Source organism: Borostomias antarcticus (assembly GCF_949987555.1).
Source record: "Borostomias antarcticus genome assembly, chromosome: 2".
NCBI classification, from domain to species: Eukaryota; Metazoa; Chordata; class Actinopteri; order Stomiiformes; family Stomiidae; genus Borostomias; species Borostomias antarcticus.
In genome coordinates, this window is record NC_140235.1 from 5410665 (window position 1) to 5423164 (window position 12500).

The 12500-nt window shown below is 46.0% G+C and overlaps 1 protein-coding gene across 1 annotated transcript in view; it reads left to right on the forward strand.

Moving 5' to 3' along the window:
* Positions 1 to 2380: 2380 nt before the first annotated feature.
* galm (galactose mutarotase) overlaps positions 2381 to 12500 on the forward strand; it is a 15763-nt gene continuing 5643 nt past the window's right edge. The window contains exons 1-5 of the mRNA XM_084461548.1: positions 2381 to 2762; positions 3016 to 3170; positions 4677 to 4883; positions 7435 to 7516; positions 12426 to 12500. The exon at positions 12426 to 12500 is cut by the window's right edge and continues 76 nt beyond it. Coding sequence (XP_084317674.1) covers positions 2576 to 2762; positions 3016 to 3170; positions 4677 to 4883; positions 7435 to 7516; positions 12426 to 12500 — 706 coding nt within the window. The 5' untranslated portion in view covers positions 2381 to 2575. The remainder of the gene's footprint in view (positions 2763 to 3015; positions 3171 to 4676; positions 4884 to 7434; positions 7517 to 12425) is intronic.

Consider the following 12500-nt stretch of genomic DNA (forward strand, 5'->3'; position numbering starts at 1 on the left):
ATCTATCTACTGTATCTATCTATCTATCTATCTACTGTATCTATCTATCTATCTATCTACTGTATCTATCTATCTATCTACTGTATCTATCTATCTATCTATCTATCTATATGTCTATCTATCTGTCTGTCCGTCCGTCCGTCCGTATGATTTGATAATCATCGATGCAGCAAGCAATCAAGATCCAGATGTATGGTTCACACATAGCCTACCATTCATTTTACTAGGGTTAAGACACTGTTGCGGACGGTATAGGACAGGGCACAGGACAGGACAGTGCAAAGCCATGACAGTGCAAATACAGTACACAAAACATTGCAAAAACAGTGCAAACAAAATCGAGCGCAATGTGCAAATGATGATATACTAAAAAAAAGGGGTAGGTACAAATGCAATATGCATACGATATACAGAATGGAGTGTGGTGAGTGTATGTACAGTGAGTGTGCAGAGTGTAGTGTGGTGGATGAGCAGTGTTATGTACTGTAGTGTGTGATGTGTGTGCGGTTGAGGTAAGTGGTTGTGTGCAAGTGGTGCAGGGGGTATAGAGTCAGTGTGGGGAGGGGAGGGGTATCATGGGGGGGCACAAGCCTTGTTAATGAGTCTGATGGCCGTGGAGAAGAAGCCTTTTTTGGTGGCGTGAGTGCCTGAACCAGATGACCCGCAGTCTCCCGTCAGAGATGAGTGGATCAAAGAGGCCGTGACCGGGATGAGAGGGGTCGGCCACGATCTTATTGGGCCGTTTAAGGGTCCTGGAGGTGTACAGGTCCTGTGGGGATGGCAGTCTACAGATCACCCTGTCATGTGGCAGTTCATTCTTCTTTGTCCTATGGGTTTGATGTAGTTGTCCTCTCCTCCCAGGCTCGGGTCCGAGGGGCTGTCCTTTTACCACCCCAAGCCTGGGTGAGGGGGTCACCTGGGCTGTATATCCAGGCACACCTCCAGGAGCCATGTCACTGTTTTGTCATCCACAACCGTCAGGCCACGCATTCCGTTGGGTGTCTGATATATTGGACAGTCCTGGATGACGTCTGTGGTTTGTTCCTCGGCACCACACTTGCACGCCGAACAGGACGCCAAGCCCCATCTGTGCATCGATGAGCGGAAGATGCTGGTCAGGAGAAGGTTTAAGCCTCGTCCACGCCGGTCTGGGTAAGTCCACCCTGGGAGGGGAAGGACCGGCAGTCGGGATGAAATCACGGAATCATGGAGGTGTTCGCCTCCCACCCCACACGCCAGGTGTAGTCCGCCCATCCTGACTGTCCATGGCAGTTCATTGAAAACCACACATAATGGAGTCTAGACTAGGTGTGTAGGGGGGATTCTGCTTTTGGAATATTATTTTTTCTATATCAGACCTGTTGGCAGTGGTGTACAGTATGGAGCAGCAACTTGTACTGTGAGGCAGGATATCAGATGGCATGGCAATAGGCAAACTAGCTTCTTGTGCATTCACTCATTTCTAAAGCAGTTCTGCCGTGCCCTATCTTGCCCTATCTCTCTTTCTCTCTTTCTCTCACTCTCTCTCTCTCTCGCTCTCTCTGAAGGGAACTGAAGGTTATCCTCTGCACTTGCTCTGTTGTTTCCTGTGTTTCTGTGTGTTTGAAATTATGATTCCTATCTTAAGTGACCCAATGTACCATCTGTTTCTTCTCTGATGACAGGACAGGGCTGAGGACTTATACAGCTGGGTAAGTGTAAGATGGAGGCTATAGGTGCGAACCTCAGGCCTTAGTTCCACTTCCTGGTCCTGTCAGACGAGTGGGGAAGGGTGTGGGAAATGAACAACATTGTAGAATGAGATGCAGCCCAGGCGGGGACATCTTGTCCTGCCGCGGTGCCTTGTGCTGCAGGCATGGCTGACTGATGTAGATCTAGCAGAAGCACTGGACCATGGGATTAGATCCCACCAGAGTACAGCTGCCCAGGACGTGCGTGGCTGTAATGACCATCAAAAGAGGACATCTGGGATCCACCTCAACACACACACACACACACACACACACACACACACACACACACACACACACAGATTAATGAGGTTATTACAGAGGCAGATATAACTTGGGAAACAGATGGATACAAGTTCTCAATTGGCCTATTGATTAATTTCGTTGTTAGGCTATGCGCTGCTTGGCTGCACATGGACAATACACAAAGAATGTTTTTTGTGATGGTGCGGAGTGTGTGTTCTATTAATAGGCCTACATTCATGGTGTGAAATGAAGTTTTCCCTTGGCTGTGTTCTTTGAAGAGTATCCGTCCCTGGCTCTTTGTATCCGCCCAGACGAGTTACCCCGGCATACAAAACGCGCATCCACCCATCATACACGTCCTTTAATGATGACGTCCTCGCGTCACGCGGAGTTATGTTTGTAAACATGACTGCATTTGAGTTCTAAGTCCACGATTTCTTTATGATGACTTGACCTCCGCTCTATTTTATATATAGGCTAAGAGCCTTCCGTGAGGATCTACGTGAGGAAATCCCGTTCATAGTGTGTAGACTCGTGCTCGATAAGACTTCAGTGCATCGTTTCATTGAACAATAAGAGAGATAGTGTAGCTTCATAACATGACACAAGTCGCACAAGAGCCATTCGGCGAGATACCCGGGGCAGGACGCGTGGAGAAGTGGATCTTGAGGTCGGCTAATGTCACCGTGGAAATCATCAGCCTAGGCTGCATCATCACATCGATCCGGTGTAAAGGAAGGCACGGTCAGGTCGATGACATCGTCCTGGGCTACGATCATCTGGAAGGTTGTCTGACGTCCCTCCCTTTCAATTAGACAAATGTTATGCCCATTTGTATACGCATGGCTTTCAGTATGACATGTAGCATCTACCTCCTCTGACATAATCTATTCTAGGCGACAGTTGATCTCCATTGAAATGAAAATGTTGCAGTTGGCTATTTAGGGAAACATATGCTATCCAAAACAATAGACTACTGCTGTAACATTTGTGCGTGACGTGGTTGCTGGCCGTTGCTGGTTGGGCTGTCTCTCTGCAGGTTATGTGGCGGATCCCCGCTACTTTGGTGCCGTGGTGGGTCGGTTTGCCAACAGGATTGCCAGGGGGAGGTTTGTGGTGGAGGGGAGGGAGTACCAGCTGGACCTCAACAACGGACCTAACGCCCTGCATGGAGGGTTGAGGGGCTTCAATAAGGTAACACGCTCAACACACACGCATTCACACAGTAGGATCATCATCATCATCATCATCATCATGGCCGTACAGCCCTGAGCCTCTCTCGTTTCTCTGCAACTGCAGTGTAATTATAGTTAAATTAATTCAAGTCTTTCTATTGTCTGCTAATGGTCTTGCTCCTAGCAGCACTCTGCTGGAGAGAGAGGGGGGAGAGAGAGAGAATGAAAGGAGAGAGAGAGTACTGCATTCCTACCCCCAGATGGGCTGATGTGAGGCGTGTGTGTGTGTGTGTGTGTGTGTGTGTGTGTGTGTGTGTGTGTATTTAAACAGTTTGCAGGGGCTTCTCTGCCTGTTCACAGCAGTGAAACGACATACCCATGCACACACACACATTTTTCTGTTTAATTCCAGTTCCCCGGGTGACTTTATCAAAAGTGTGAAAAGACATGATAAAAGTCTCTCTGTTTTACAGTCAGCTAGCATCTATAGTCTGGGGGTGTAGTGGTGACTAAGAGGAGGGTGTACTCTGACTAAAGAAGTGGGAGTACTGTAGCAGAAATGTTACCGTTTTTACAGAAGTGGGTCTACTGTGGGTCCAAGGATAAAGAAGTGTGTATACTGTAGGTCCATTGATAAAGAAGTGGGTATACTGTGGGTCCATGGATAAAGAAGTGTGTATACTGTGGGTCCAAAGATAAAGAAGTGTGTATACTGTGGGTCTATGGATAAAGAAGTGGGTATACTGTGGGTCCATGGATAAAGAAGTGTGTATACTTTGGGTCCATGGATAAAGAAGTGTGTATACTGTGGGTCCATGGATAAAGAAGTGTGTATACTGTGGGTCCAAGGATAAAGAAGTGTGTATACTGTGGGTCCATGGATAAAGAAGTGTGTATACTGTGGGTCCAAGGATAAAGAAGTGTGTATACTCTGTATACCTCCACATACCCTACACTCTACCACTAGCACATAAAAACACATGCATACTGTAGTTGTAATAATAGGCTAAGTGTTCCACTCCCAGTGAGTGCTCCTCTCTCAACTTTAACTGCAGTCAAGTCGCCATTATCGGACATTAGATTGATTTGTTTCCCTTTAGGTCTAATGGGTGTTAATGTGCAGACGTTTCACGGACAGATGCGGCCAGTCAGCTAGACTATAATGGCCACAGAAGGCTTTCTTTTACTGCCTCTGGGTGTTCACTCACAGGCGCTAACACAGGTCACCATTGTTGGGTCGAGGGATGTTGAGGGATTTCAATAGAGAGATCCTGAAGTGAACAGTCTTACTGCCCTACTACTGTATCTGCCCTTCTCTCTGACAGTCTGTCTGACGGTCTGTCTGTCTGTCTGTCTATCGGTCTGTCTGATGGTCTGTCTGTCTGTCTGTCTGTCTGACGGTCTGTCTGTCTGACGGTCTGTCTGTCTGTCTGACGGTCTGTCTGGCGGTCTGTCTGTCTGACTGTCTGTCTGACGGTCTGTCGGTCTGTCTGTTTGTCTCTGTGTCGGGTCTCGTGTGCTCCAGGCACTGTGGAGGAGTGAGGGGGTGGAGGGCGGGGTGCGTCTGACCCTCATCAGCCCGGAGGGGGACCAGGGCTATCCCGGGGATGTCCAGGTGTCGGTCACCTACACGCTGGAGGGGGACACACTGACCACCCAGTACCAGGCCCGCTCCACCAGAACCACACCCATCAACCTCACCAACCACTCCTACTTCAACTTGGCAGGACAGGTGAGGGGATGGAGGCCGATACCAGGGTCTCGTCTGTGTTTCTCTAATTCTCTGTCTGTCTCTGTCTCTTTGTCTGTCTGTCTGCCTGTCTCTCTCTCTCTGCTGTCTGTCTCTCTGTCCGCCCGTCTCTGTCTGTCTTTCTGCCTGTCTCTGTCTGCCTTTCTGTCTGTATCTCTGTCTGTCTCTCTGCCTCTCTTTCTGCCCCTCTCTCTCTCTCTCTCTCTGTCTGCCTGTCTGTCTGTGTCTGTCTGTCTTCTGCGTCTGTCTTTCTGCCTGTCTGTTTTGCTGCCTGTCTGTCTGTCTGTCTGTCTATCTGTCTGTGCCTGTCTGTCTATGTGTACATATGGTGTGTACATGTAGGATGATAACTCCTGCATGTTTCTGACTCATATCTGGTCTGCTTATTTTTATTAATTTACTTTCTTTTTCTTTAAGCCCGGGCTTAAGGCCCTTTCCACCACCCACCCCCCCCCCAAAGTGGGGACCATTGTACTTTTATTTAGAAAGAAATGAAATCGGAGAGGAGAGGGATGGAGAATGGGGGGAGCCCATGGAGGGAAGGAGGGGTTGGGAGGGTGGGGGTAAGGGGAGGGAGCGGGATAGGGAGGGAGATGGGTGGGGAGAGACAAGACAGGACAGACAACACGAACAACTGACAAACATACAACAGTCATGCAAGACTGATGGGGTCGCTTGAGCAGTTACAAGGACATAAAATTCAGTGTGTAAAAAAAATAAAATAATAATAATAATAAGCAATATAGCAACATCCACAACTACAACGTAGTAATAATGGTAATAAAGAATAACTAGACCAGACAAACCACCGTACATAGCAGGGACACCCACCGTAGTCGTGACCTTAGAACTTCCAGGGCCCACCCCAGTCCCGTGCCCCCCGGATATGGCGAGCACCAAGATCCCCCCGCACCAAGCAGCAGGCCGCAGCGGCGTACCGCCCATCAAGGGTCTTTATTGAGAAATGAAAGCGAAGCACACCACAACACATGCCGGCCAGCCGGCACGGGGAGATCCCGACGCCCACCCCGCCAGAGAGGCCCGAACGGACATAGAACCCCACAGCTCCAAGCTCACTGTGCTAATCAAGATACTCCAACACTTCCTCCTGACTGGCTGCCTTCCACCTCCAGAGTAGAAATTGCTCTTTTCCGTTGTTTTTTAGCTATGATTGATTCCAAAGTGAACATATGTTTCAGGAACTTTTTAAAGTTGTATATATGCAGTGAGACAATTGATTGTTGTCTAAAGATAAATATTTTTCCAAATAAAATTATAATATTGTTCAACATCCCATTGGCTTCTTCAAGGTCACCAAGCATTACTTTCTTAAGATCTAATTTTAAAATATTATTATTGTTGGTGAGGTTACACAACTTGAGACCAAAAACGTGCCACCAGTGGACAATACCAGAATAGATGGTCGGATGATTCAGGTTCATCCTGGCAGTATCTGCATATGTTGGACTGTTCAATTCGCCATATTGCCAAAATTTTTCTGGTAGCCAGGAAATTGTAAAGTAGTTTAATTTGGAAGTACCTTGAGGCAGCATCTAGTGTTGTATTATAAATCAAGTTGAATACTTTATTCCACGGGACTGGGCAGTCAATCAATGTCTCCCACTTTTCAAACATTGTAAATGGGGTAGCCAAGAGTGGTTTTATCAACATGTAAAAATTGTAAATTGGCTTGTTTATCTTGGTACCTTTTAGCCAATGGTAATTTTTTATATGTGGTTTACAAACCATTATTTGGTGTGGATGCTTTTTTATTTTGCACGTACATTCTGTTGGTATGGCAGCAATCAGTTGGTTGTAGTTGTGGAGGGAGCACATTTCCCCATAAGCATCAGTAAATTGCTGATAGGTCATGATTTCCCCGTTCTCATGCAGGATATCTTTTATAAATAGGATTTTATTTTCAAATACATTTTCCCAATAAATTGGATTGCCTTGAATTAGAATGCTAGAAATGAACCAAATAATTTGCTGTAAGATATCCTCCCTCTTCTCAGGGGATAGTATTAGTATTTTTGAAGAGCATCACTCAGAAATGTGGAAGTTCGAATTATGGAGTTTTTTAATACATTAAATGTCTCAGGTCGGATTTTCAAGAACGGAAACAATCTATTACCTGGTCTGCTTATTGATTGTATAGAGACTCTGCAATCCTGTACACATTACTCTGTGGTACATCCATATTTCTGACCTTAATATATGTGTCATACCGCTGCAGTCTTGACTGCCCTGAGGCTGAAATCTATCACAGCCCCGGTGCAGCGGGATAAACCTTCCCCCTCACCTGTCAGTAGCGTTAAATGACAGCGTTTCAGGATCATGCCCGTGTCCTGAGAGGCATCGCCTAAGGGCCGTGCATGCTGTCTGGGTTTTGAGGCGCATCAGCCCGATCCTGTCTGGTCGCAGCCGTCAACGCGGTAACGAGATTTATACCTCCCAGTCATGTACTAATGGTGTGTGCGTGCGTGTGTGTGTGTGCGTGTGTGTGTGTGCGTGCGTGTCTGTCTGTCCCCAGGGCTCAGCTGATATATACAACCATGAAGTCTCCATCATTGCTCAGGCCTATCTACCTGTGGACGACACCATGATCCCGACTGGTGAGAGAGAGAGAACTCAATTTGTCTTAGATGACTGAACCAGAGAACACGGTCCTTGTTTGAACACTCTCGTAAGACACTCTCTTCCTTTGAGAATGTCCTCATCTGATATGTTTGTTGTATAGAGCAGCCTAGGTTTCACTGATCACATCAAGCTAGATCAGACATTACCCTGAGGATTGGAACTGACAGAGACAGACGATGAAGACGATGGAGAGATGGGCAGATAGACAGGCAGGCAGGCAGGCAGATAAACAAACAGACAGACAGACAGACGGAGAGATGGACAGATAGACAGGCAGGCTGGCGGGAAGACAGACAGACAGAGATAAACAGGCAGTCAGACAGACAGGTAGACAGACAGACAGACAGAGGGAGAGATGGACAGATAGACAGACAGGCAGGTAGGCAGACAGATAGAGATAGATAGACAGGCAGGCAGACAGACAGACAGAGAGATGGACAGATAGACAGACAGACAGAGAAACAGAGATAGACAGGCAGGCAGGCAGGCAGATAAACAGACAGAGAGACAGATGGGTTTTTTTCAGGCTCTATGACATACTATCAGACCTACAGTAAGCAATAGAGCGTGCGTGCAGCATTTCAACTGAGCAGTGATTTAGTAGGGAGTCCAAGCGTTGCTCCATTAGTTATGCCTGTATGGTCTAAGTTCCTGTCCAGATAAAAGGATATATTCCATTCACATGACTGGAGTGAGAGGGGGTCTCCTCTTTAATGGAGCATGACATAACCTGTGTTAGATGATTCGTCCCCATCTCCTAGACTAAATCACCTACTATAGATCAAACACACCTTGCCAGCAATGAACAGTTGACTTTGATTGTTTTCTTACAATTTCGTTGGTCGTCCATCTTGAGAAGATGTAGGTTTGGTGTAGATGATGGGTATGGGTTTACCATAAGTGTTGTTAGACTCTTTTATGAAGACGTTCCTCCCCAAACAGTTAAAGCTGCAGTATGCAAAATTTGTGTGTCTTTGTAGGCCACTGTTTGACTCTGCTGCAGCAATTTATTATAATTATAAGTGATTAAAATTACGTGTCCGGTCGACACCAGAGTATAAAAAAAAAGAAGCTTGGAACCTACAGGAGGGCCACTCCTTGTCCTAAATATGGGGCATTCCTCTATGCCTTTATTTGGGAGTGTGGGTAGTGCAAATGTTACATACTGTAGCTTTAATATTGTCGTTTGGGTGTGTATCTCTCTTCGTCTGATCTGTAGAGGTGGGTAGATGACCCTGGTTTGATGGCAGGCTGCCAGCTCCTCTTCTGCTACTGTCGATTATCCCCTCTCTCTCTCTCTGTCGCTGTCTGTCTTTTCTCTCTCATTGTCTCTCTTCATCCTCCCTCTCTGTCACTCTCAGCCCTCCCTTTCTATCTCTCTCTTCATCCTCTCTCTCTCTCTCTCTCTCTCTGTCCTCCCACTCTCTGTCTCTGTCATCCCTCGCATTATCTTTCTCTCTCTCCCTCTTTCTTTCTATCTCTATTCATCTTCCCTTTGTCAGTGATCCATCTCTGTATTTTTCTGCTTCTCTCTCCCTCTCCCTAAATGACAGATACTGTAACGTCTGCGCTCACCTGGCAAATCCTCATTCTCTCCTCATCCCTCTGCCCCACCCCTCTCTTTCTCCCTACTTTCTCCTCCCTCCTATCTTGACACCGCTCTGCTTGCCTGAGGTCGAGTTGTGTTTGTGTTTGTTCAACCAGATTAGCATTAGCCTAGCATTAGCCTAGCGTTAGCTTGGTACTGTAGTTCATGGTCGGCTGGACGAAAACATCCATTATAGTTCAATTACCAACACACCCCATGGGAGCCTGTAATGATGCAGACAAAATACTTAATGGGTGTTTATTTATAGGACCAGTTAGCCACAGTAGTGAGTCAACAGTCTGGTGGAGAGTATTGTTGTTTTGTTCCTGAATAGAGGAGATTCGGGGGTTTTCCTGAACCTAGACAGAGAGGGGTAGAGAGAGGAGGGGAGAGGAGGGGAGATGTAGAGGGAGAAGTGAGGGAGAGGGGAGGAGTGTTTATGGGCACCGTGAAGGTCGGCTGGAGATTAATCTCCTATACAGCCAGACCTTTCTCCACACATCGTTTGGCGCCGTGCCAGCGCTGGGGATGGTTCCGGTTGCACCCGCTTATCATTCTAGATGGGGGGTGTCCACGGGACCTGGTTAGACTGTAAGAGTGAGCTAGGGAGGAGAGAGGCAGACCGGGTTAGTAGCATGCAGAGCCACACCAGCAACACACATCTTAATATACACAATGCTTCATGGGATACACACAGCATCAAGCTCGCGCAGCAGCGTCTGGTTCCTCATCGGCTGATCCAGATCCCTAAACAACACACATCTTAATATGCACATAGTGCACCATCGGATATACACTCTCATAGGATATATACACTATCATGTACACATACAGCATCATCTAGTTCCTCACCGACCTGTCAAGGCTGGTCCCTAAGCAACGCACGTCTTAATGTACCATAGGATACATACAGGATATACATACAGGATATACATATACATACAGGATATACATACAGGATATACATATACATACAGGATATACATATACATACAGGATATACATACAGGATAAATATATACATACAGGATATACATACAGGATAAACATAATACAGGATATACATACAGGATATACATATACATACAGGATATACATACAGGATATACATACAGGATATACATATACATACAGGATATACATATACATACAGGATATACATACAGGATATACATACAGGATATACATACAGGATTCACTAGCAGGCTGGAGGCTGCCTCTCTGTGTCTCTTGGTCCTGGCTAGTGATTATAGGCGAGATTAAAATAGGCACAGGTATGTCTTAAAGGAGAATGCTAGTTTTTGACAACCTGGACCTTATTTACAGCATATTATAAGACGTTTCACTCACCGAGATAACTTTGGTATAATTCAGAGGCCTGTAGAAGAAATTTAAAATCCAGCGCGAGCCAGTATATCCATGTAATGGCGGCACATGAATTACACCAAAGTTATCTCGGTGAGTGAAACGTCTTATAATATGCCGTAAATAAGGTCCAGGTTGTCAAAAACTAGCATTCTCCTTTAAGATCTCGCTTCAAAATGTCCACAGTTTCAGCAATTCTCAGTTTCTCCGGCAAAGTGTTCCTGGGGGGCATAGAAACTGAAGGCTGCCTCCCCGTGTGTCTTGGTCCTGGCCGTACAGCCAGAGTAGGTGGATATTGGAAACCACACTGCAATCTAGCAGTCCGTCACCTCTAGCCAGCCGGGCCTGCCCCCACCTCTGACCCGGCTCATATTGGACCTGCACAGCAACACGGCACTCAGACGACAGTATTTTCCTGTCTCAGTCTCTCCAGTTCCTCATGTGTTTATTAGGGGCCAGGCAGCGTAGCTGCCGGAACCCTATTGTATTTGCCTATATTATTATTATTCTCCATCTTCCACTGAAGTCTAACTTCCCATGGACAAAAAATCGCCAAAATTTGCACAAAGCTCCAGTCCTATACCCAAAGTCCTCAACCTGCATTGTAGGTCAATAAACCTGAAGGTGGCGCTACAGCAACAGTCTAAAGTTTAAAACTTTAAAAAATCATTACAAATCAGCCATAGGTGCTATCACTGTAAAACCACCACGTGAATGTAGTCCCAAGTGAGACAAAACTTTCATACGCTCTGACCTTGCAGGAATTTTGAAGTCCATCACTCTGATTTTTTCATAAACTGTAAAACCTATCAAACCTATCTCCTCCCACATTTTTTGTTCAATTGACACCAAAATCGATCTACTGTATCTTCAGACTGTCCTTACCAAACGATCCTCACAGATTTTTGAAATATGAAAAATAGAGCCCACAGCACTTCAAAAAGTTTTACTGTTAACAGTTCTGTATAGTTCCTATTAATTCTCGCCAAATCAATGTCTGATCATCCTCATAAAGAGTGACAACATTGGCCACATATCCAAGATGTAGTATGATTTTTTTCAGAATTTTATCTCAAAAATTGAATTTTTAAAAATATGTTTAATTCTGTCCTCTGAAACCAACACTTCATACAGAGAAAACTACGTTACCCACAATCCAACGCAAGCTCCACGAATCTGAGACATCGCTGTTGGCAACCCTACCCAACCCCCGCCGAGGATTACAATGACTAAATTGATTGATTGGCAACTGACTGAGTACACAGCTGCTGAAGTTAATGTTCAATTATGAAGAAAAGCAAACAAAACCTGTAAAAATTAATAAACATATCTCATCCAACATTTTTCAATCAATTAACACCAAACTTGCTACACTGGATCTTCAGACTGTAATTCACAAACTCATTGACCATTGTTGAATTATCAAAATGGAGCTTACAACGCATCAACATTTTTTACAAATGTTTTACGATACGAATGTACAAAATGAACATTGGAATGTCAACTTTCTTGTTGTCCTATTCTCTCGCTTATTGCTCCTAAACTTGTCGGAAATTGCCTGGCCCCGCCTCATCGCTGCGAAGCAGCTTTAATTTAGCTTTGGATTTTCTCTGGGTTTTTTTTTTTGGGGGGGGGGGGTGGGGGAGGGGGGCGTTTAATCGTTGGCATCTTCTTTATATGTGTCTTTCTGTGTATGTGTTTGTCGGGGATTATGAAAGCCCGGTTATCTCTGGTTGGATTTCCTGTCCCCGGTAATGGAAGATCAGGAAGACGATATGCTAGCATTCCTACCCACCGTCCTCGAGGGCAGTTTTGCGCTGTTCATGGGGGGAGGGGGGAGGAGTGTGTGTGTGTGTGTGTGTGTGTGTGTGGCCGGAGGGGGGTAGAGGGTGATGGTGTTTCAAGCCTCATGTCCCTCATTGTGTCCACAGGGGAGGTCCGACCAGTAGACCGCACCCCCTTCGACCTCCGGAGGCCCGTTCTGATTGGCTCTCGGCTGAAGGATC